Below are 25,514 nucleotides of genomic sequence, written 5' to 3' on the forward strand. Positions count from 1 at the left end.
ACTGTTGGACTTTGGTCCTGGGACCCGCATCACCTTACCATCCAGTAGTTTCCACTGAACTTGATCTGCAAGTGACCGAATGTCACTAGTACATTTCCCCATTGACCTCAGTGTAAAAGTTTTGCAAGAGTGAATTGCTCAGATTTATTTTTCCTTTGAAAATCTAGAACTCCAGTTATACTCATCTGATTGTCTGCATTTTGGTGTCTACAGTTATATAAAAATATACTTCATTTTTATAAATTGGTGTCGGATTTCTTTCAAATCGTGTTAATTATTTATCATCCACGTTAGTACTCTGAAATACTTAACACATGTTCCACTGGTAAAACCTGACTGCTCTGTGCCACCCTACCAGGACTGAGCTAGAGATTTATTAGATTGCGTGAAGTCGTTGCATAGTGAAGGCCAACACAACTCACTACATAATACCCTACTTTCCTACACAAGCCATTTCACAAATTGGTGGACTTTAGGGCATATGGTGGTTTGATATGATCTTCCCACTCCTATATTCACAAGACTGTTCTGCACAGTCAAACAACAGAAATACTCAGACAGTTTGGAGCCAGGCCATTGGTTGGGGAGAGAAGGAATTTGCTAATGTTCCATGAATGAGTAGTTCTAGAATAATGTTTCATGACTCCATCAAAGGCCCACACAATAAATAGGTGGGCTGACATAGACCCTGAATAATATGCATGACACGCAGAGGTACAAAAAACGTATTGGGCATTATGCCATGGCGATGCACATAAGGATCAGTTGCTGACCCAGAGAATTGTCTTGGGTGGTTTAAGTATAAACTCAACATTAGGATTATAAGGGCTCTTGGCAATGTGATTAACAGAAAAAGGTGCACTGCTATCTGTGTAAATGCCTGATAGACATTGCATGTCTGCAGGCAACCCACCGATCCAAGGCAGAAGGCATTAAAGCTACATAAGAAGTGAAAGGGCCAGGTCTATCAGACAGCATACACTTAGTGTGCTTGGGGGTCTGTACTGTAGATCTGACAGTGTGCCACTGGCAGTGTTTCAGAGCAAGGGTTGGTTTGGAAGAAAGCTATGTTATTAGTGGCATCACTTGATGGCAGACTCGCAGCGCTTGCCAGCAAGTATTCCCCTGCCACCTCATAGTTTGAATATTTAAATGTTTTGAAGCTGTACCTGGTTATATTACCACAGGTGTTCAATTTGTGGAGTGACAGTTATAACTTTGGAATAGGCATCTTTCTCAATAAGTTGTGACCATCACTGTCCGGCACGGATCCAGCAACAAATGCAGTAGGCTTTACGAAGTGACAGCAGACCGGAGGTCTACAATACGCATAGTGCACTACACATCTGAACAAAGCAGATTCAGATTTTACTCTTCCATACACGATGTGCATGAGACTGGACATGGTCCCATACTCTGTGCACATGCAGCAGATGTTGATGTATAAAGAGCACCTGGGCCTTCTGATATCCAGCCCAATCCATTACATATAAACTTGGCAAGGGCCAGACACTTCACATGCATCCCTGCATGGAAAGTGCAGGCCACTTCCCTGACAGACACCTCCTTTAAAGTTGGCATTAACACGCACATCAACCATTTATTTCAGGACAACGGCTTGACTGGGGACCAATTACTGCCGTCGGAAACCTTAAATTTTTCTGTGGAGAATGTGTATACAGTCATCCTAATGGATTATGACGTCTCTTGCTAACAAAGTCCCATGCCTTTAAAACTAGATTAGGAACAGGCGGTGACAGAGCTACGAACCAGAGCTACTCTTGCCAATGTGAAAATTGAATATATGAGGCAACAAAGCAAAGTTTTCTTATTTGACTACATGGAATGTATCGCTCAACAGCACATACAGGACACCATAATGGGCCATTTACTGCCCTGGCTGTTTGAAAACAAAAGTGTTCATTCCCTATCAAAGCACTTGGGAAACATGCACATGGGATGGCTAACTGACATCATGGCTTGGGCATAACTATTGTCTTTGAACCCTCAACAACTTGAATACATGCAGATAGGATTAGATCTGAACTTTTTCTTACACAGCATGGCACACACCAGGGGTGCCTCTTGCCTTTGCTCTTGTCAGCTCTGGCCTTGGAGCTTCTGGAAGTGCATTTTTACCACATTGGTGCAAACTGGGAAAACATGCTGAGCTGTTATGTGCTTGCACTATCCCTACTTACAAACTATCATCTGCTCTATGTCAGCAAAGTGAGGAATGACCATTAATCAGCACTGACAGTCCTCAGTCTTTCCAGGGGATTATCAGGCCTTAGGCTGAAATTGGGCAAATCCTGTATTTTGCTACTGCAAATACTGTCTGAGCCCGAAAAGCAGAAGCTGCCTACTCTGCTGTTAGTCTGCCAGCACACCACATTTAAATACTTATGGATCCAAGTATGCCATCCTGGTCAGTGTAATCTGCATAAGACTGAGGAAGGCTAGAGAATCGGTGATTTTTCTGGAACAAGTTGCCTCTTTGCAGTGGACAGTTTAGCCATTACTAAAATGGCCCTCCTGTCACTTTTCCTCTATTTTGTCTAGACTTTGCCACTGGCTTTGCCCAGGTATTTCTTTAGAAACCTAGACAACACTACACTAGCAGACCTAGTATGGAGAAGGAAAGCGGTACAGAGCATCGCTTGACAAGCTCCAGGTACTGGCGCACTAGTGGAGTTGTTGAGTGTGCCTAACATAAATATTTATTATCTCACTGCGCAGCTCAAGTAGGTGGCAAGATGGCTATCTGGCCCAAATAATTTTTAGGTTCAGTATTTATGAGGGGTGCTGGGGAGTTCTCCAACTCTTATGCATGCTCTTACACAGCCAAGGTGAAGCAAATGTTTGCCTGTATTGCTTAGGTACTGTTGAAATAGGACTCTTACAGCTACCTGGTGGCCAGCACTGCTACTGTGATGCATGCATGCCTTCCCCATGATAACAACAGTAGCGGACAGTGTGGGACAAGGCTTATGTGCTCTGACTGGTGGCCAGCCGAACTTGGACCCACACCCAGAACCCATGCCAGGAACCTTCTAATAATCATAGACCGCAAACTGGACCTGACTGCACAAGTCAGCACCATCACTGCATCCTGCATCCACAACCTGAAGATGCAAAGGAAGATTTTTAAAAGGCTTGTAAGCAACACTGGAAAAACTGTCACTCAAGCACTAGTCGCCAGCAGCTTGGACTATGTGAAATACCTCTATGGTGGGATCACCAAGCAACTTCCTAGAAATCTACCAACCATCCAGAACTCTGCAGCCAGACTCATCTTCCAACCTCTTACATAGAACTTGCGTCACACTACACTTCGGGGAACTACATTAGCTCCTGATACACTAACGTGCTCAATTCAAACTCCTCACACAAGCATTCGAGGCACTACACAACTCAAGCTCTAACCTACCTGAACAATTTCATCTCCTTCCACCAACCACTCAGATGCCTCCGCTTTGCAGGACTTCTGCTCGCACACAAGTCTTGCATACACAGAACAAGATGAGGCAGACAAGCGTTCTGACATCGCTGCTAAAGTCATGGGACGACCTTGCAATCCATATCAGAACCTCCTCCTCTCTTCTAGAATTATGCATGAAGCTGAAGGCCTGGCTTTTCAGTTAACCAACCTAACATGACAAGTAGCGATTATTAGAGACCTATTTGAAGGGGAAAGAATGACCTACATTTCAGATATATCCCACCAGTCTCGAGTCATTTGTTGGCCTTTAATACCATGACAAGGACAATCAAAAAGAACTGGCTCTGCAGAAGGCCTACTTCTTGAATACCTGCAAGTGTAGAATGGTACTAAACCGGTGACACAGCTGTACTCATCCCTGACACACATGCTATCATCTTTCAGCCTCTTGATGGCAGCTGGACTGGCTACATGGCAGAATAATTGACAGACTTCGACTGGCATTTGATGATAGGCTATTCCATATCGATGTCCAGAAGCGCCAGACTTGTATCACATTTACTAGGTGCTCAACAGACTACACAGAATGTTTTTATTGGTGCCCAACGTCTGCCCCATGTGTCGCCTTGAAGATGGACATGATGCGTATGTTCTGCAGCAGTGTGGCAATATCCAAGTACTAGACAAACATCACCATGTGTTTGAAAGGTTTACAAGGAAGATAATGGTCTGGAGCATTAGGATATGTGTTTTGGGCCAAATGCCCTGGCTTAGTATACTAAGACTGAATGCATTTTTGTAGACCTACCATTGATGCTAGCTAGCAAATGTTTGGCCATGGCTTGGGAATCTGGTGATGTCCTATTAATAATACTTTTAAAAAGTGCTTGTGATGGACATTGCTTGGAGCTTCGTGGCACTTGAAGCCAGCAGAGTCTTGGAACAAACTTGTGCTTGGGACGCTATTCTGTGGCAGTTGATGAGAACCAATAATGGCAGCCCCCTTAGACATGAATCAAGAAAATGGAACCCCTAGGTGAAACCAATGTTTATCCACCACGCAGCACACTCTACACCAGAGGTCTTAAAACTGGGGGGCGGGCCCCCCTTGGGGGGGCCTGAAGTGATCCCAGGGGAGGCCCCAGACTCTGGCCAAAATAAATATTATACAGATAACACGCCTTTGTTTTAAGCAGAAGCATGTTATTGCAGTTTTAAAAAGGTAACAGTACTTAACTGCAATGTTTAAATAGGTTTATACATATTTAAACATTGCCATGTTTATAAAATAATTGTGAAAAATTCTGAGGGGGGCCCAATGACTTTTTATTTTTTTAACTGGGGGGGGCGCGGCATAAACAAGTTTGGAGACCTCTGCTCTACACCCACTCATTCACTCCAATGATTAGCCTCAATAAAGAAATATCTAGAAAAATAATTTATTAGGCAGTTAAAACAAAGCATTGTAACCAGCATCATTAAGATGGTGAAAAGAATAAACAGTCCAACCATGGTAATCTTAGATCTATAGCTTCCTACCTATCACTACCTACACTCTTAGAGCATAGCGGGTGTACCTTCTTCCTGATCTTGGTGTATAGCCTGCAACCCCCATACCTGGAGAGCTGAGGTAGGGAGCCGGTCTAGAGTGGAGTTGGCAATCCTTCTCTGCAAGATGGAAAATCAGTGTTAGCAGAGCAGTATGTCGAACACAGGATTCATTGCAGAACAATATCAACTGGAGTGCTCCTCTGACCACGGTAGGTTAGTGCACTGTTTAAATAGTAAAAACCACACTGTTAGAGGCACGGCTCTGATGCAATGATATGTCTAGATGTTAGAAGCTATCTCCAAACGAGCAACGCAAACACTACGATATCTTGTTCTATGTTCCTAACCTTGAACAGAGTGTACAGATTAAATAGCGAGAAAAGCTTTCTGAAAACAAGCAACATGTACACTGCGTCTTCTGAGAATAATAATGTGCAAGCATAAAATGTGTAAAATGTAATTGCTAAAAAGCAATGTCAGCCTGAAACGTGTGAAATTCAAAATCACAAATCAGAGTAGGCCCAAGAAGGCCTCATAACACCTTGTGCTCCTGGCGTTTCTTGCCCTTTTGAGTATACTAATGTGCGTCTTTGTCTACACACTTGTATCGGCCTGGCAACCAGACAGAGCAACCAGGCTCTTCAGCCAAGACTGCCCCTTGCATCTGTGACTCTTATCTCCTAAAGAAGCCCTTGTGGTTTGGCTTTGCCTCCTCAAGGGGTATACTGTCTACATTCTTGTATCTCTTCAGCTTCAAAGCAGTGTAGCCAGAGCATTCACTTCATTGGCTAGCACTGCCCACATATTGGTCCCAATCAGGACCACCCATACTACCTCGCTAACCCCAACGGGAGAAAGGTCCTCATGCTTGAATAAAGGTCTATCTTCAATTTTACATGCTTGGCCTCTTGGGTCCTGTCATGTTCCCCCATCATCAGTACTATTTAGTCACGCTTCCCCCATTTCTTGAAGGGATTCAGCCTACATGAGACCGATAATGTGGTCCTGCAGCTCAAAACCTTAATTATCTCTCTATTGTCCACATGCCTCTCCGTCTGACTCTCTACTTATTCTTGTAATCCTTCACTATTATTTTCACTGAATGTCTGAACTCTAAGCACTTCCTAGTACCATCTACGGCATATGTCAATGTCTCCTGCCTCACACTAATATCTCAACTGTGGCATCTAGCAAGACAGTGACTTCTGAAAGGGCCGAATCTGAGTTTGCCACTACATTTCAATGTAGACTCTACATAACACAACAGACCCAGTAGGTATAGAGCACCCAAAATTATTGTTATTGCTATCTGCAACTGACTAATTGATCCCACTATAGTCTGTCGGCTCGAAAAAGCCAGCCCAAACTCATTCAATTCCATCTTCTCACCAAGTCTATCCAAATGTGCTTCGAAAAACCACAGACTACTTAAGAAATTCCTAGAAAGCCTCAACTCTGGCTTGTTTTTCTGTGTTAAAAATGAATGCCAAAAAACTGATTGACCTCCTTTTCTACTCAAACTACACCTCTAGATGGAAAAAGCTTTTCACAGTCACCTATACATGGCCAACAATGAGAAAATCCCTTGCGGTCTCAAGCTCTCCATCTTTCCCCTCATCAATCCTTAGAGATGAAGCTTCGATATCCATGTACATCAATGGCAACCTTGTGATTCTTGCTTTGGACCACAACCACGATATTGTTTACACTCTTCTGTAATATTCTGGCTTTATTAAACTCAAACCAGAATCCTGTGCTTCCACTCAACCAACAAGTCCACTGCCCACAGTGTCTACCTACTCTACTGCATCACCCTCGACCCCCACAGTAAGTCCACAACCACAGGTAACTGGTACCTTTTCTAATCCCTGAATCATCCCCACCATATCAACTCCCCTTCCCCAAAACTACTACTTCAATTCCTATTTATGCTTCTCCCCACACCGACCCCCCCTGTCCCTCCTGCATTGCCCCCTACTATGCTCTCTGCACTGTTTTCCCCAACTCGTCCTCCTCCCTTCACATTCTTTCTTCTCACACACGTCACTGCCACTCCTTCCTATACCTACTTGATCATCTGCCAGATCATTTGACCCCGCCATCCTTGTCTCGTACACCAAGAGTGACATTCCAAGCCACTCTGCTGTCACCAAGACTCCCCACATCCTAAACACTCCTTTTGACTCCTTGACTCTCAATCCATCAAACCACATTTAGACGCTATATTCTCAAACACATAGTAACTTGTGTAGTCTTCTAGGGCAAGTTGCACAAGTTCCTTCTGTTCTACCCAAAAACACCAATTTGACAAATCCTGTATTCCTCTTCTAAATACTGTGTACTCGAACACACAATACTTTGGCTAGTCCGCTAGCAGAAGTCAATCAAGTGGCTCCCTTTCTTCCCAAAAACCCCACTGTGAATAATAAAGTATTTTATCCAGCTACATTATCGCCATCAGGGGCAACCTCCCCCTTACAAACACCTACAATCCTCACCCACTCCATAGTGGCATATTAGACTCTACACTTGCTGACAAATCTAAACCCCTACTGCTTCTTCTCATCATAGAAAATAAATTAGACAACCTAACCAATGAAGTGAAGTTGAAATCCGACTGCCTGAAATCCAGTAATCACACTTGCAACAAAATCAGAACAATACTTGAGACACTATCTTACTCTAACTCTACCGTTAACGTTCCCATCCTTATGAGGCCTACTATCACTCACAGTAGTAAGTCACCGACCCAAAAGGGGTGCTAACAATCTCTGTCTCTGCAAATCATCCAGTGCAAAACTTTCACACAGGAGCGTATATAACATACCGGTGACCATAATCTCTGACCACAGTAATCCATGCCGTCTTGGGAGGAGACCTACCCTAAGCCACCACATCAAAGTTACAATCATTTTAGAGCAAACATCAAAATCTATGAAAAGCATGCTAAAATGCATCCTGCACAACTGTAGATCAGCGCCAAACATACCACTGAATGAGCTGAATTGATCCTAACACAAGAGATATCCTTTTCCTCACTGAAACCTGGATGTATACCCTCTGCTCTGATCAATCTTCTGGTCAACAGAGCTTCTCCGTTAAGGGGCTAGATAGAGTAAGACGAGTCAGTTTTGTTATAACACCCTACAACTTAACTATTTTAATACAGAGAGATACTTCACTTTTGAGTGTTTAGAGGTGAATCTACTCTCTGCAGACTCAAAGCCAACCAAAACCCATGTAATTTACCATCCACAAGCCTTCACTGAGGAGATAGTAGATCGTATCTCTTCAATCTCTCTTACCTACCAACAACTTATTCCTTATTGATTTGAACCTTCATTGGAACCCCTGCAATCCTCAGACAGCACTTCTCACGCTTATTGAACAACAGTGCCCTGATCCAATTCTGTACTGGTCCAACTCGCCCCAAAGGCTCTTCACTTGACCTCATAGGCAAAAGAAATTGCATCTTCATAGAATCCATTCTACCTATGGACTCTTTGGAAGGTCAAGTCATCCTGTTTGCTCTTACCGTTGAAAAAAACAACAAATGACAAATTAACAAGCCTAAACGCTGGGTTAGGGACACCAAACAAATCTGGACTAGTGAACTTCCATCAAAAGTCTGGTCTCTCCTCCAAACTCTAAGCAATCTGTATACAGTGAACGTCTTAACCTACACAAAGCATGTCCAATACAGGCCTCGAACAATCATAACAATGTTACCAGACCTACAGGCAGAGTAACATAAATCTACTCGACCTAATTGTAATGCACTTAACCCCTAAACGGGTCTCAAATTGTGTGATCCTAGGCAACTAGTTTACATAGTTGCCTTTTTCTTCATTCTCTCATATGATTGCATCTTCAAATATGTGAGCTCAGCATTTCTGCAGTCCAAAAAAAACTTTTGTTTGATTAAGTAGACTAAAGTTTGCTGCAAGTATCACAAGAATCTAGCCCACGTATAGGGGGTCACATAATTTGCTTTTAGTTTACTAACAGCATTGCCATCGGGGAAGGGGTGTTCCTCAGTTTGTTCAAACACTCACTTTTAATAAATATATTGCTAAACTATGATGTGGTAGCATATTGTCATCTACACACAGCATATTTCCAAGAAATGTCCAAAAACCTTTCCACTAACTTCCAGTTTTACTGGTTACACTATATAGTGTAAAAACAATTTGTGAAAATGGGTTTCAGAAAACATATCCTTTGCACATCAACACATAGTATTCTGATTTGTTTTCATCCTGTTAAAATATTTTATTCATCACACACATACAAAAAATGGGCTTTCACAACTACTGAAATATATTTTAAAATGTTTGTACAGTTGACTTAGTTATTTAATGTTGTGTGTTAAGAAAAACCTGACACCCTATATCCTTTTATTTTACAATCTATACAGCAGGTCACACAGTTCACCTTACAAAGTCCTGGAACTCTGCATTCAGGAGGACAATTAATTGTAAAGCAAACTGACTTTTGACCTCTGTCTGAGCACAGAGCAAATGTGACATAAGAACAAGATTTAAAGGCATCTTTTATTGCCCCTCCACTTTCTGACAGAACAGAACACCTGTTCCTTGTCAACTCTCCAGAAGGGGCGAGTAAGTCCTAAAAATAGCTTAACCTGTCAATTAGTACTCTCCGTAGCGAGTGGTGGAGTAGATTTTTCAAGTCCTGTAATATATTCCAAGAGACTAAACCACTAGGCAACTAAGCTCTCCTGCCCATTATTCAACAAGGATCTCAATGAAGGAAGGAGACAGCTCATAGTGATGGAAAGAAGATGGAGACTTGAACCTATGACAACCCTTCTACCCCTCCTGGGATATGAAGAAAAGTACACAAGACTAATTTTGAAGACTAAGGGCCTGATTACAACTTTGGAGGAGGGTGTTAATCCGTCCCAAATGTGATGGATATACCACCCGCCGTATTACGAGTACATTATATCCTATGGAACTCGTAATACGTTGGGCAGGATATCAGTTACATTTGGGACGGATTAACACCCTCCTCCACAGTTGTAATCAGGCCCTAAATCCTCTATCCTCATTTCCCAACTAGACCAGGCAAAAAGCTGTTGAAGCAAACTTTTAAGGGTCTTCAGACAACAAACACATTCTTCTATCATAACTGCTGGACTACCCAATAGATAGGGGGAGTTCTCTAATTGCTTCACTGACGAGATCCTCAAGGTAGAATAGTCTCTGACCAATGACTCTAAAGGCATTCTTCCAATTTCTACATCACTGTATGGCACTCTTGAGAGAAGCCAGTGGTCTCTCCTCCTTCACTCCTAAGCATAAAAAACAATTCCACATGGAACATACTTAGGTTGCTTAGTTTTTCTAATATCCTCCATTTTATGAAGGAACAGTTAATGCCAGCGTTAACATATGGGAGTGAAATCCTGTTGGAAGAGGGTGCAAGACTTTTGAATGTTCTGGTGGCTAAAATATGTCTATTTTTTGCCTATTATGAACCACATCCTTTGCAAATTTGCTCCTAGAATTTGGCCTGTTAAATCAAGTAATCTCCAAACAGCAAACATTTCTTACTTTGTGTCACAAACTAAGAGCCTCAAGGCCTGGCACCCTGGACACTATCAATTGACAAGAAATCGTAAGTAGCCCCAGCAATTCATTACATCTCTGCTTCCTGGAAAAGACTTTAGACACATTCTATGCAAGGGAGCTGTGGAACTGGCAGGCCACACATGCAGTGTTTATATAAAAATAAAAAATAAAGTTTCCCTCAGTGCTCCCAAGGTAAGCAGATTAGAGAATAAAAATGTGTCAGCACTGTGATAAACACATATAATATGAAAGGCCACGAGGCGTACCTGGGTACAAATTACTTGAAGTAGACCAAACACAAGTTTATGCTGCTTGGGGCTCTACCAAGCCTGAATTACCTGCCAAAGCGACACACGAGGCTGACAGACACTCCTTGCATACATTGCAACATTGGAAAGCAAACCCTTGTGCATGTCATAAGTCTGTCCCTCACTGTATAACTCAGCCAGCATTTGCGTAGATCTTTTAATAATCCCAGGCCAGTATGGTGGTGTTTAACTTTGCCAATATTAATTTGAACATTAGGCTGGTAAAGGTTCAGTCTAAGTTTCAGGAAAAGCTTTGACACATATAATGCATTTTATGTTTGAAATCTTTTATTCTAATCAAAATTGACTTAACCGCAATTTTAATGGTGTGTATCTTTTGTAGCAGTTTATTATATACACTTTATGGCTTACTGTGATTTTATGAAAGTATTTAGAGAAGGTTTTATCCTAGGTTCTTTTTAATTATTTCTTGCAAGGATTTTAATTAATCATGCAAATAAAACATGGTAAAAATAGAATATAACGGATGAAACTATCCAATCTCGACAAATGGAATCTTGTTAGCTTGTCCTGCTTGATCTTTTTCGGCTTTTGACACAGTCAAGCAACAGTTTTCTCAGCACCCTAAAGTCACACTTGGTTAATTAATGGAACAGTTCTGAGCTGGTTTTTCTCATATATTTCAATAATCGCTGCCAAGAGATGAAACAAAAGGAGCCTTTGTTAACCTGCACCTTGGTCTATCAAGGGGTTCCCCAGGGTTCCGTTCTTGCCCCAGACTCTTCAACCTCTATATGGAGCCCTAAACACTGATACTCAAACAAGCCAATATCACATATCATCTGTATGCAGATGGCGCTCAGCTTTAACTAAAAATCCCATCTCTATATGATGTACTACACTTAAGTAGCAGTCTAAAAAATGTTCAGGTAGGGATGCCAGTCAGTCATTTAAAGCTAAACTCTCTGAAGATGGATTTCCTTCTCAACTGTCAAGGCTAAGATGCTGTGATGCACTCAGTTGCACTCCCAAAATAATTGACTGCACTGCTATCCCATATATTACTGGATAAAAAACTAAACTATCAACTACTCTTCGATATTGTGTGCTTAGCTTGAGGCCTTCAGTACATTCTTGGAATGGGCATTAGAGGAGATGTGCCCAGGGGAAGGGAAGATGCACTTTCTAGATGACTTCCTCTTTATAGGAGCACCAGACTCTGACCAGTGTAGAAACATGATTGATCAGTTCCAAGCACTGGCAGACCAGCTGGGGGTCCCACTAACACAGAATAAGACAGAAGGCCCCTCCTCATGGCTTACATTTTTTTAGGTTAGAGCTGAATTCAGTGGAAGGGGTAAACAGACTCTGGCCCAAATGTAGAGAACCTAAGGGAGGAAATCTGGAAACTCTGGGACAGGAAAAAAACCTTCTCTTAATGACCTACAACAGTTGCTTGGGAAGGTCAGTTTTGCTGACAGGGTAATCTTGGCGGGTGCACATTTGCGAGGCACCTGGCATGGCTAACAAAAGGGATCACGCAGAAGCACCACAGGGTCAAGGCTGACAAATGGGGTCAAGGGCACTTTACGGCACTAGTGTAGCTTTTCTGCAGAATTTCAGTGGGACTCAAGTCTGGTGTAAACCTTTGTTGACTGCTGAGCAGTTATGCCTACACATTGATGCAGCAGACAGCAAGAGTATTGGAGCCATACTTGGCTCAGCATGGTGCACATGGAGCTGACTTAGCAGTGCACATTGACAAGGCATTGGCCCCAAATACTGCAACCACCTATCGTAAGTGTCTGGGTCAGTTCAGGAAGTAGACTTGGGGGAATGTGAGAAGCTGCACCAGTGCCGGGGTAGAAGAATTCACACACTGAGCTTTTGAGCAGGGCAAATCCAGATCTTGGGCACAAACACTCATGAGCTTAGTAGCATATCATTCAAAGCCACATAGAGAGGGGTGGATCCGACCAACACAGCAACTGAGGGGTTGTGACACAAGTCAGCCAATTGATTTTGAGCGATTAAAGGCGATACTAAAGACCTTGCCTGGGATATGTAGGTCCACTGAAGAAACTCAAATGTTCAAGGTGGCCTTTGCGGTTGCATTCTTTGCGGCAGTTGGGGTGAGTGAAATAGGCAGCATGCTTGCAGTTGGAAGACCTGCAGATGGAGGATACGCATTTGGTTCTGTACCTGAGGAGGTCAAAGACCGACCAGCAGTGGAAAAGGCAGGTCACACAGCTGGATTGCCTTGCGACCAGCATGCATAAAGCTACATGCAGATCATGGCGCGACGGCCCTCCTTTGCTTATACACAAGGATGGCAGCTTCCTTTTCAGGTTTCATTTCTTGACAGTCTTACGCCAAGCCCTGGCAAAGGTGGTCTTAGCTCCTGCCCACTTTGGATCTCACTTCTTTTGCACTGAGATGGCTGCAACAGCGTCAACACACTGCGTGAAGGAGGAAGAGATTTGGCGCTTAGAGAAATGGAGGTCCTTGGCATTTAAGTCGTACATTAGGCTGGCAGCTTGTTAACTTAGGCATACTCTGTTGTCATAGGAGACGGAACTAATGAACAGACTGTCTGGATAATTGGACCTTCGTACATAACAAGGAAGTGACGGTGGGTGAGCAGCAAAAACCTTGGTGGCACCATAGAGCTGCACAACACCAAGCTGATATGGCTGGGAAGACCAGGTATGCGGGGGAAGGAACTTCTCCTGATGGTACGGGAAGGGCAGCTGGACACAAGAACCTGGATGCACTAGTCCATCTTGAGGGCAATGCCTTGGCTGTGATAGGTTGCAAGCTGCTACTGGAAACCATTCAAGTGGATTTAGGCCTCCTATCCAGACTGGTCTGTCCAGCCAAGACGGTTAGGTCGGAAATGATTGTGAGATTTCAGTGGTGAGGGGCAGGGAACCAGGGAGCGGAAGACAGACTTATCAGGAAGTTAAACATAGCCATGAACAATATCAGTAAAATCATGGGCTGGGACTTTGTAAGGCACGCACTCATCAACCTGAGGATGCTGGGTTTTTATACTGGGGATATATACGGAGGGATGGATGGATATGTTCATACTGAGCATTGTCTGGGCACTCGAATTGTTGGGATTTTCCTAATCCTTTTGGGGAGGTGTTGGAGGTCAATAAACCACCACCAGCGTGGCAAGGGTTGCAAGGCGTTAACAACAAATGACCTCACACTAAAGGTAAGAGGGGGCAATGGCCCTAGATAAGGTCCTTGGGATGCCTCACGGAAGGGATGCACAATTACCCAGACAGGCCCCTTGAGATGCCTCCCAGCAGGGACACCTGAAGGCAAAAAAAAGGGTAAGAAGTGGTCAGCACTGAGCGGTCATGGCACCTGCACTCATGGCCCTGAGCAGCACACATTTGGTAGCAGGGTAAGCCTCGAAATCGCAAACTGCTGTACCGAGTAGGAGCAGAAGGAGACCAGTTACGGCAATCAAAGTGATTTATGACTGTTTAAATGACACAACATTTTGAACTGATTTGAATGTTACTATGCAATAAAGTTGAATGGAAATACTTGGGACTTGATCCGAAGATTTTTAGGTCTTAAAGACCACAACGAGATGGAAAGTTATGTTGATGAAATACAACTGGTGTTGGCAAGGAAGCTCTACTTGCAGTTCAGGCATGACAGTTTACCCATCTGGTCATTTAAAAACAAGTGGTTTACTCTGGTTGAGATTGGGGAAAGGACGTGCCCATCCTGTGGGAAAGCCTGCGAAACTGAGGTGCATGACCTCTTTTTCTGCGGTGCCCACAGGAAGTATAGATCTGGCTCGCTAGTCCCAATTTATCGCATCTTGGATATAACTCGATACGTGGAACTCCTATGGATCAGACGGACATTTGACTGCTGATTGTTTTTCCTGTGTCCAGATTTCTGTTTAGGGGTTGGTGTCTAAAGAAGCAGACTCTGGGATAACTCGCCACTAATATTATCGGTGGGTAGGTTGATCTCACTGGATTAGATGCTATAAAGTTACAACAGTTTATGCAAATGCTCACTTAGACTGCACCCACAGGTTATGCTTGTTGTATATGGTATTTGCACTCTTCCATGGTCCTTGAGATGGGACTTTTTAAAATCTTTTGTTGTTAACAATTTTAGATACACAACGTTTTAAAGTTGGTTTTAAAAGTATATAGCTGACTGACTTTTTATGTACATTGACTATTTACTTTGAATTGTATTTTTTTTTTTTTTTTTTTACTTTTATGCCCAGAAAGTACAATAGTGTTCTTGTTCTTGAATGGAAATACATAGTAGTAGAAATTCATGCTTTTATTACAGTGCAAGATAATCATGCTGAGCATGCTAATGACCGTATATATCGTGATGATCTATGTATTAGCTTTTGATCCTAATAAAGTGCGGCTGTTCTACCACCACAACCGATCCTACGGTGATGGGTAGGAGACCGGCGGGAGGGCCGCGGCGATTGCCTCCGCAGCTTCGAGGTGATGGGGGGAGGGTGGTGTTATGGAACAATTTACACACACCCCAACCTCAGGAGAGCTTAGGGTGCACACTCCGAGGGAGTGAAAAATAATATGACAGCTGTTAGGATGTCGGGTGTACTAACTATTAAATAGTTCATGATCCTGTGTTGTTTTTCTGGAATCTTTATATATATTTTCTATATTTTAAAATCCTTTTGCACTTAAGATTGTTCTGGGAAAAATAAATAAGGTTTTAAGCAAATGTAAAGAAGATACTAGTCGAAGGTCAAATGCCGTGATATGTGACCAGTCTGCAGGACACAGGTGAAGGCTGCACTTTTCATAGGGTGGGGGTGGGGGGAGAGAGGTACAAGTATTGTCAAAGCTTATAAGACCTATTGGCTCTGGCCTTGATTTTAGCAACGCTGTACAGCAGCAGGACTGCTATGTCTCGTGGCTGGAAATAATGGGAAAATTCACAGGCCCGCATGTTCAAAATTGGCCGAGCATTGTCTTTATTTGCTACCTTGAAATGGATTATTAATAAACAGTTGTGTGAAATGTGCTTTTCTGATATAACGCTAATGCACTTTTTGGATATAGCATTAATGCGATTTTAAGTGGGAGTGGGTTGGGGTGAGGAGCAAGGGATGAGTCAGTACTGAAGGAGGGTGGGAGAGAAGAATACAGGTGAAGGAAAGAAGGAGAAGAAGGCCAACGTGGAAGCTCATGAACAGCGGAGTGCGGGGGATTTAGATACGCACGAACAGCGGAAGGCGGGGATGGACAAGCAAGTGGGTAAGAAAAGGCAGGAAGAAATGAGGAAGCACATTGACAACAGAAGTGGTGTATGGAAGCAAGAACAGCATCAGAACGTGGTATAGTGGAGAGGAGCAGTGATAGCAACTGTGATGTAGACAGGTGGAAAACACTTGCATTATTGTAGAGTGCTTAAACTAAAACAAAAAGTAGTGCCTAAAAAGGGAGCAGTGGGAGGACACCAGTAATTGTTAAATGCTGCAGAGGTGGGAGAAACATCAGAAGAGGAAGGAAAGGCCATTGAAGCTGACAAATAAGAAAACAAAACAAAAGAATGACAGTAAAGATAATCAATGATAAACAGTCCACTGTGGGATAACGTTTCGCAACAGACAGCATATGAGCTGTCTTAGTTGAGATTTAAAAGTGACTAAAAAAAGTATTTTGAGGCTAATATATCTGGTTTGCGTTTCGAGTACTTTCAAGAGTACTGCAGCAGAAAATCAAACAAGCTTTGACAAAGCCAACAGGCCTCACCTTGCTGACACATTTGCTGTTTCCAGATGCTGTGCATCATCTACAAAAAGCAAGATGCTTTTTGCTTATGTTGTGTACTATCCACAAGAAAAAGGTGCGATGATGGCAACTGCATTGTTAAGGGTGGCTCACACATACATACAAGCACCTATAGAATGACTCGCATGCTTATTTTTTTTGTTTTATTTACCTATCCCAATGGCTGTCACCTGCAATGGTTTAAAAATAAATAAAAAAATAATTATAATTAAAAAAAAAGATTCTCTTTGCATTAAAGCACTTTCTTCAATGCGGAACCCGCAGCAACGCAAAATTAAAAACATTTACTGAAAGGGCCACATGAGGGGTTAAGCTACAGCGAGGAGATTTGGGGGTTGGGGTGAGGGAGCAATATAGGCATGTGATTTTTTTTTTTTTTTTTTAATATATAGCAACATTTATGTTATATTAACTGAAGACATTGCCCTTCTTTGAGCCATAATTTACTGTAAACTGGCAGCCAAATGGTTTGTTTTGCAAGGGGTTGGGCCTACTTGTCCCAAGGACAAAATAAACCTTAAAACGTATCCTAGACCCCCAACAGTATGTCCTGGGGAGCAGGCTATCGGAATTTCACACCCCTGGTAGATGTGATCTCATCACATCATAGAAAGAATGAACGCCAGGGCTCAGATGATGCCTGGAGGAGCCAAACAAATTCTATGTGACTCAAGAGAATGGGCAAAGCCTGCGCCTTAGATTTAAGGTAGGCTGAGCAGTAATGCCATGATTAGTAGAGTGAAAAGGATATATTTCAAATTTTTTGGGCATCCGGCTCATTTTTATAGATCGGTACACCAAAACCTGTGCCAGAAAGATAGTTTCTTTTTTTGTTGGGGCCTTTGATACCATGATAGGTAATAGTTCTAAGCCAATCACTGAAGTAAAATAATAGGAGGCACCTCTATGTCTAGACTGTGTTGATGCTCTGATCTCAAGTCCCAGGTTGTTGTGTAGCCATTTTAGTTATAAGCTTCGTGCACGTTATTATAACATACTAGGCCTGCCGCTGTGCACTTTATCCTAGATATATTTTATTCGGCTTCGCTTTATTTTTGTTATAATAGCAACTTTTACTGTCTTGTTTTATTTCTCTCTAGCTGTTTTTGCCTAGGCCAGCACTCCGTTCTCAAACAAGACATTCTTGCTCACTCTGTGCTTCTTCCAAGGCTGCAGCAAGATAGGTTGCCTCTGAATGTGATACAAGTTTAGTCTCTGACATTCATAGAAAATACACATCCTTACGTAGGGACATTTTCTCAGAACATCAGCTGTTTTATTATAAAAACACTTCCCTGCCCCGTCCACGTTAGAGGGAGATTCCAGCCAGAGAACCACAACTGTATGCTGATTGCCAAATGCTTCGCTACAGCTGTCTTTACTGACTTCAGGCCTTTGCTCAGGTCTGGGGGATGTCGTCTTCCCAGGGGAACCTGAAGGGCAGAATTAGAGCTTAACCTGCTGTGCTCTTTCATAGCTTAGGTAGGAATTAGTCTGTTGACTCTAGTGACAATATGGTAGCATTATTTTTATGTTTTACTCTCCTTGTCACAATCTTAATCTTGTCATGCTGTATCGTCCTGGTTATTGCAGTCCACACTTTTCTAAGATGCAGTCGCTTTATTAAAGCATTATTGAAAAATATACTGCCTCTGTTTGTCATTGTGTATATGAAACTAATGTAACTGAGAGAAATGGATGTGACCTGAGTGACTACGACTTCCCTGAGAAACTATTTATGTCATGCGCTCGGCTGCCCAATCACCCCTGCCCTAGGGTAGAGGTGAGGCACTGCTAGTTAGCCGGAGCAGAACCCGGATTGGAGCGACAGGTGTCAACTGTAGTGGGTCAGACTCAGTCTCCCACAACACAGGCGATTCTGCCACTCAAAATCCAGTAGTCTCATTAGAATAATGAGAGCCTACGCGCCAAGGTCTTAGCTCATAGAATCAGTCCTGTCAGGAGCAGTGACTGGTGCAGCCGTACTCCGGGCCTACAACCTCTGAGTAGTGAGGATGAATGCAGCCAGTGCTACTCTTCAATGCCTTTGAGGCGTTGAATGGACCCCAGTAGTCCTTTGCTTAGGTTCCCCTCTGCAAGGACAGACACTTGAACCAAGGGGGAGAGGAAGGTCTAGAACATACCTGCCCTCAGATGAACACTACTATACTGTATAAACTTGTATCCACCTTTGTCTGCTACTCAGCACAGCCCTGAACTGCCGAGCACTGATCTTTCTACAGCTTAGCAGTGGACTTGGAAGTGTCAGTAAACACGGCTGTTACCTATACTAAATCAATTTAATGTAACCTGATGCTTTGCACCATGATGCCCACTAATTCAATTTTTCTTCTTTTCTTTCTGGTTCTGAGGGTATGCAGATAGCTCACATTCTAATTATGTGTCCCTTCCCTTCTAAAGAAACACCTGTATTTGCATGAGAATGAATCACCTTTGGCTGTGGCTATGTAAAGACTTATGAATAAGCAGATTTATTACTTTGATTCTGTGTACATCTCTCTCCTGTTGATCCTCATTATGTTATTATTGTTGCCTTGTGCTTTGATATCAATATTCACTTTGTATTTAAAATTAGGCGAGTCTTCGGTTTGTCATTGAGCATGCATGCAAATCTCAAGCATTAATTAATATCTTTCTTCTATCCCTGATAGTTGGTGTGGATGACTATAGCTCAGAATCTGACGCGATTATTATACCTTCAGCCCTGGACTTCGTCTCACAAGATGAGATGTTGACACCACTGGGGAGACTGGACAAGTACGCAGCAAGTGAGAACATATTTAACAGGTATGCTTGTTATAGGTTTTGACTAGAATGCCTCTTGATTCTCCTGCAGTAAGCTTTAAATGAATGTGTGGTATCTGAAAAGGAGTTTCATATTTCTGTTTGCACGTTTCAAATAGACTGTATTAAATGAATAAACAAGCAAAAGTACTTCGGACTGACGACTGTAAAATCTCAATTTCACGAGTATTCAGATGATTTGGAAGTGTGCACATGATTGACAGATCTATCTTCACCCGAGCTCGTTATTTGGATTAAATTTGCACTATTGATACCTCGTGGAGTGCAGTGAATACTTTTTGAAATTTACATTTTTACGAGACTGGTCCTCTCCGACCATATTTGCTTGAGGATATATATATATATATATATATATACATATACATATACATATACATATATATACATATACATATACATATACATATACATATACATATATATACATATACATATACATATACATATATACATACGCACGCCAACAGGTCCAAAAAAGGTGCGCTCGTTTCTCGACAGTGCCAGCACCAGGGCAGGACCTACTCCCAATAATCTTCACACTAGTTTAACCATTAAGTTAAAGATGCAGCACTCACAGGATTCCATCAATCTTCTTTTATTAGATGAAAAGGCACCTAACAAACTAACACCAACGCGTTTCGACCTTCCCGGTCTTGATCACGGTGAAGGTCGAAACACATTGGTGTTAGTTTGTTAGGTGTCTTTTCATGTAATAAAAGAAGATTGATGGAATCCTGTGAGTGCCGCATCTTTAAATTAATGGTTAAACTAGTGGAAAAAAAAATAATATATATAATAATATACTATCAAATTATGTTTTGTTAAATGCTATTCTTTGCTTTTGTTGTAGTTGCATAAAACTCAGTAATATGCTGTATTGGTTAAGATATTTCTGATAGTCTAGTAAGTATGCTTACCTTCATATGTAGTGATTGGTTCTGAATAAAAGACTGACAGATTTTAAAATCTGGTTTGACTGACCATCTGATTGCTTCACTTATTGTTACCAATTCTTTCATCCTTTTAAAATATACTTGGAGTGAGCAGCGGCTCCATGACAAATATTACCTTCTCACCTTACCCTATTGGCTGTTTGGTGTATGATTCCACCTTCTTGGGTTTGCTTCCAATGGGGAGCAGAAAGGGGTATTTTATGCCTGAAAAGTAAACTCAATCTTCATATTTTTTCTTACTTTACATCCTTTATTGTCAAAGGCTGCCAGACAGCGCATCTGTCTGGTTGCAAAAACACTATGTTGGAACATTCTGAAAGCTTCCCTGGGGGCTGTGTTCCTCCTATTGCTTACTGTTGACTCTGTGCTGTCTAACTCATATTTGCTTGCTTAATTTGTTTTAGGTTGTCCTACATGTCTTTGACCCTCCCATAAGCATATCCTTTTACAATCGCTCCTTGTATTGTTCCATGATATAAGTAAATCTGTGTGTAATTGTAGTGGTCATTTCAGTTGAAAATGTGTTGTCTGTAATAGTGTGCTACCACACCATGTATACTCCACTTTACTCCACTCTACACCACTAACTTTTAGTCATGCTGAAAAGCAGCCACTCTGGTGTTGGCTAAAACAAATTGGCAAAGCAAATAGCTCTTGCTTAGACTAAACCTACTGACTTTGCCTTTGTTTGATGTTACTTTTTATCACAGCATTAGCAAAGCCAATAGATCTGATTTAGTTTGATAAAGAACACTGTTGAACTCAGTACATGTTAATGGCATCTATGAATGCCTGTTTGTAAATGTATTGCCATGTTAAAGCCTGATTTTTAGGCTTTGAAAAAGTTGGTTTTTGGGGAATGCTGTGCAGGTCAGTGACTTTAGTCTGAGTATGAAGGACGTTTCGTGGTTGGCAGTTTGGTACAGCTTCTGATTGAGTATGGGTTTTCACTATGGCCAATGGGAGTATTACATAAAATCTGCATATCTGTATCATCACTGTTGCATTTTGGATTTTTTTTTTTTTACATTTTTTTTTTTGGGCTTTTCTAGCATAGAAAAAACAAGTACAACCGATAAAGTGTGCAGCTCACTTTCGGTGATTGTACTGGTACATATATGCCAATCAAGCCATCCACATACATTGCAAATAACCCTTAAGTCGTTCCTACTCTCTCCAATCCTTGATCCTCCTGGACCCTCTCCACCCACCCTACATTATCTCCCACCATGGGGACCAGATTTGTTGGTAGTTTGCTGGCAGCCTGCACTCTGTTATATCCATTCCTGAGCAGCAGCACAAAAGTCCATGGCTCTGGTCTAGTCGGAGATCGTGGGGGCAGACGTAGATCTCCAGCTATGAGCTATTTCTCTTTTGGCGATCATCATTCCCAGCGCATCCAGCTTCTTTCGACCCAGTTCCCAGCGCAACCAGCTTCTTTCGACTCAGTTACCGTCTCACCACGACATTATTTCCAGTATTGCCATCTGAGTCGGCGTTGTTTGGTATGCCCAGCACCCTCTTTAAGGTTGTCTTTACTTTGTCCCAGTATTTAGGTTTAATTGAACATTCCCAGACTACTGTGTAAAAGAGTACTCTTATGTACGTCGCACCTAATGGAGTCCGGTGTAGGGTCCCTTCCAATTAAGTGTAGTCCCGCCGGTGTGAGGTAGACCTGGAAGGAATAATTAAATTGGATATGACATAATCACGCTGGAATCACAAGTTCCCTGGCTGCCATTTTTACTTCGACCCAGTCCTCCTCCTCACACGGCCCTAAGTCAGTTTTCCATTTTTCCTCTGAGTGTACGTAGAGGGTCAGGCATACTTGGCTATCAGTGTTCTGTGGCCTCCGAAATCGCTGTATTTTTCCCCTATCGTTTCATGGTCAGGTGGGCCTCCACAGGATTTAGTTTCAGCACCTCACAAAGGAATTTGGAGGACTGCATCACAGCGTGCTGGAATTGGAGGTAGCAATTAAACGTTTCCTGTGAAGTTGAAAGTCCTCTTGCATCTGAGCAAAGGCTTTAATATGGAATGCTTCCCATATGTCTCCTATCTTAGAGATTCCAAAGGTGTCTGATTTTGAGAAGTCACTCAGTTTTGGGACCTATGCTAGATATGTTCCATGCCAGAGGGGCAATTTTCCTTGTGAGCCTTCTATGTCTTTTGTTGTCACGCAGTGCATGGTGCTAGTGGTCTGTTGTGATGCGAGTCATCGTCAGTCGGTCTTTACTTGTGTTGACTATATAATTGTGACAGTAGTGCTGGGATACCTAGATGGAGCATTTCCAACTTAGCAGCAAGAGTTTGTCCTGTCAACGTAAAGCTAGTCATTTATGGGAAGTAGGTGGGAGACTTGGTAATGTCTCCTGATATCTGGATATCTTTATTAAAGACCACCCTGGGTAGGTTCCTGGCTCAGAGAAAGCTGGTAATTTTGGTTTGTAAAAAATTTAAAAAAATGTTTTATTTTATTTTTTAAAAACCCTGGCAAGGACGTATGGGTAGTTTTGAAGGAGATAAAGCCATTGAACAAGGTCCCTTGTCCCATCGGTGTTATCGGAAGCAGGCCCCATGTTTCGAGTTTGCTGTGCTGGCAGCTTAGTACGTGATAGATGTTCAGTTCCCAGTTCTGTGCAGGGCCTAGGGAGATATGCATTCCCAGGTATTTGAAGTTGGAGCCAAGTTATAGGCGACAGCTCCTGGCATAGGTTGGTGTAGCTGTGGGGCCTCTCACAGGAAGCAGCACTGACATTTCCCAGTTGACTGTGAGCCTGGAGTCTTCTTCATAGAACTCTATGATTCACTTAAGTTGCGGTATAGCCCAGTCCGGGCATCCCATATAGAACAGAGTATCATCGGCTTAGAGGACAATGCGATCGTTGTGATCCCTGTGGGACCTGATGGCCCAAACTTGCACATCCATCTAGATCCATGTCACCAGCGGCTCCACCGCGAGCATGAATAAGAGTGGGGAAATTGGCCGTTCTTGTTGTGTGCCTCACTGGATTAGAAAATGTGAAGACAGGACTCCGTTAATTCTACCCCTGGCACAGGGTAGGTTATGGCTGAGTCTGATGTAAGTTTATAGTGAATTCTAGTTCGTTTTAATGGGATAACAGGAGTTAGCTTAGCCTCTGGCTTGCAGACTCGTGCCCCCGTCACCTAGTGACTTTTAACCTACTTAGCTTTCTCTGTCTTGCCCATTTAATTATTTTATTCTTCTAAGATGGCTGCCTTGTTCTAGTTAGGCCACTTGTTATGCTCTGCGTTATCAGTGTCACCGCGCTAAGGCGTCAAGATCAAGCAACTAAGACAAACAAACAGTAGGTGTTCACACTTAGGGATTTTCCCTCTCTATACTTTCGAGGGATTGTTTATATTAATTGCCGTTCCAAGCATGTCTGTTATCTATTGTTTGGGAACACATCTACGTCAGGGGTCCTTGTACATCTGTATAAATATATTGGACTTTAGACAGATAATCAGAGGAATTCCGACCCAGGGGTGTGGAATTTATTAAAATATCTACCTGTCCAGGGGACAGGTTGCTTCTCAAATCTACTTGTCCTGTAAAAAGATCTATTTGTCCCTTTGGTGCCATGTAGTGTGGCGGCAAATTATGGCAGCAATCTCATTATGTAAGTGCTCTGATAATAGCCTCTCTGATTATGCCAGGGCTACTACCATAGTAGGGCTTGAATACTTGCAGTTTCAATCCCTACTGTAGCAATTTCCTTATTTTGCCACCTTTCTGCAGATCTGCATACTGGGGCTGGAGGAAGCAGTAAGCAATAGTTCCAGGGCTGGAATGCCTTTGAGTCTGCAAACCTACTAACCTGCATGTTTTAAAGATTTTTACCAGCTTCTCTCTAATATTTTCCCATAATAAGAAAGGTTGGACATTTACTCCTGACAATGGCAGAATTAGAACTTCTTCCAGGGTTGGGAAGAAAGTGGCTGGAGGGAAAATGAACTTGCAAATGCTCAATAGATTTTTCCATGAGCAAATCTACACATCGTATTTACCCATGCTAAACTACAGTTCACAAATATTTTATAGGGGTACGACATATACCATGGGTGCACTTTTGTGACTTTCCTTCAGAATTTGGGGCAACATGTAGGTAGGTTCAGATTTGCGACCTGCAAATTGCGAGTCGCAAATCCGAATGTAGGATGGTGTCCCTGACACCATCTGTGATTCCCAAGGGCTTCGCAAATGCCCTCCTCATAAATAATCATGAGGTGGGTCGCAATTTGCGACCCCCTCGTGAATGGCGGCCCTCACAGGGATGGTGGCCTGCTGGAGACAGCAGACCACCATGTCTGTGACTGCTTTTCAATAAAGCATTTTTTTTTTTTTTTGTAATGCAGCCCGTTTTCCTTAAAGAAAAACCAGATGCATAACAAAAACGAAAAATTAAACGTTTTCATTTCATTTTTTCAGAGCAGGCAGTGGTCCGCAGGACCACTGCCTGCTCTGAAATTTTTTTTACAGTGACATTCACAATGGGGAAGGGGTCCCATGGGGATCCCTTCCCTTTTGCGAAAGTGTTAGCACCCATTTGAAATGGGTGCAAACTATGATTGGTTTGCGCCCGCGGTCACAAAACAATCCTACATTGCACTGCGAGTCGCAATTAGGAAGGGAACACCCCTTACTAATTGCGAGTCGCAAACCCGTTTTGCGATTCGGTAACCAGGTTACCGAATCGCAAAACTGGGTTTGTGCATCGCAATGTGCTGTTTGCGACATGCAAAAAGCTACCTACATGTGGGTCTTGGTCCCTAATTAGGTCTGGTGTTAACAAAGACATTTTGTTTTTATTAAACTTCTATTTCTCTCTCTTTCGGCTGGCTTTACTGTGAGTGATCGCATTCTGCTCTTTCACAAGGAGCATATTGCCACTCAAAGTAGTTTTGTTCAGTGTCAGGAACTACAGTGGCAATCAGTGATGTAACGAAACTGGAGGGTGCCCCTTTGCAAAGAACATGGAGGAGCCCACTCTCCAGACTCACTCAGGGCAGGTGCTGTGCTGAAGGGCCCCCCT

At 42.6% G+C, this 25,514-nt stretch overlaps 1 protein-coding gene across 3 annotated transcripts in view; it reads left to right on the plus strand.

The window, feature by feature from the left end:
* Positions 1 to 25,514, plus strand: part of PPP4R1 (protein phosphatase 4 regulatory subunit 1) — a 689,987-nt gene that overhangs the window by 87,034 nt on the left and 577,439 nt on the right. For all 3 annotated transcript variants that reach the window (XM_069216574.1, XM_069216564.1, XM_069216553.1), the window contains exon 3: positions 19,351 to 19,486. In XM_069216574.1, the coding sequence (XP_069072675.1) occupies positions 19,428 to 19,486 (59 nt within the window). In that variant the 5' untranslated portion in view covers positions 19,351 to 19,427. The remainder of the gene's footprint in view (positions 1 to 19,350; positions 19,487 to 25,514) is intronic.

Source organism: Pleurodeles waltl, chromosome 2_1 (assembly GCF_031143425.1).
Source record: "Pleurodeles waltl isolate 20211129_DDA chromosome 2_1, aPleWal1.hap1.20221129, whole genome shotgun sequence".
Lineage (NCBI taxonomy): Eukaryota > Metazoa > Chordata > Amphibia > Caudata > Salamandridae > Pleurodeles > Pleurodeles waltl.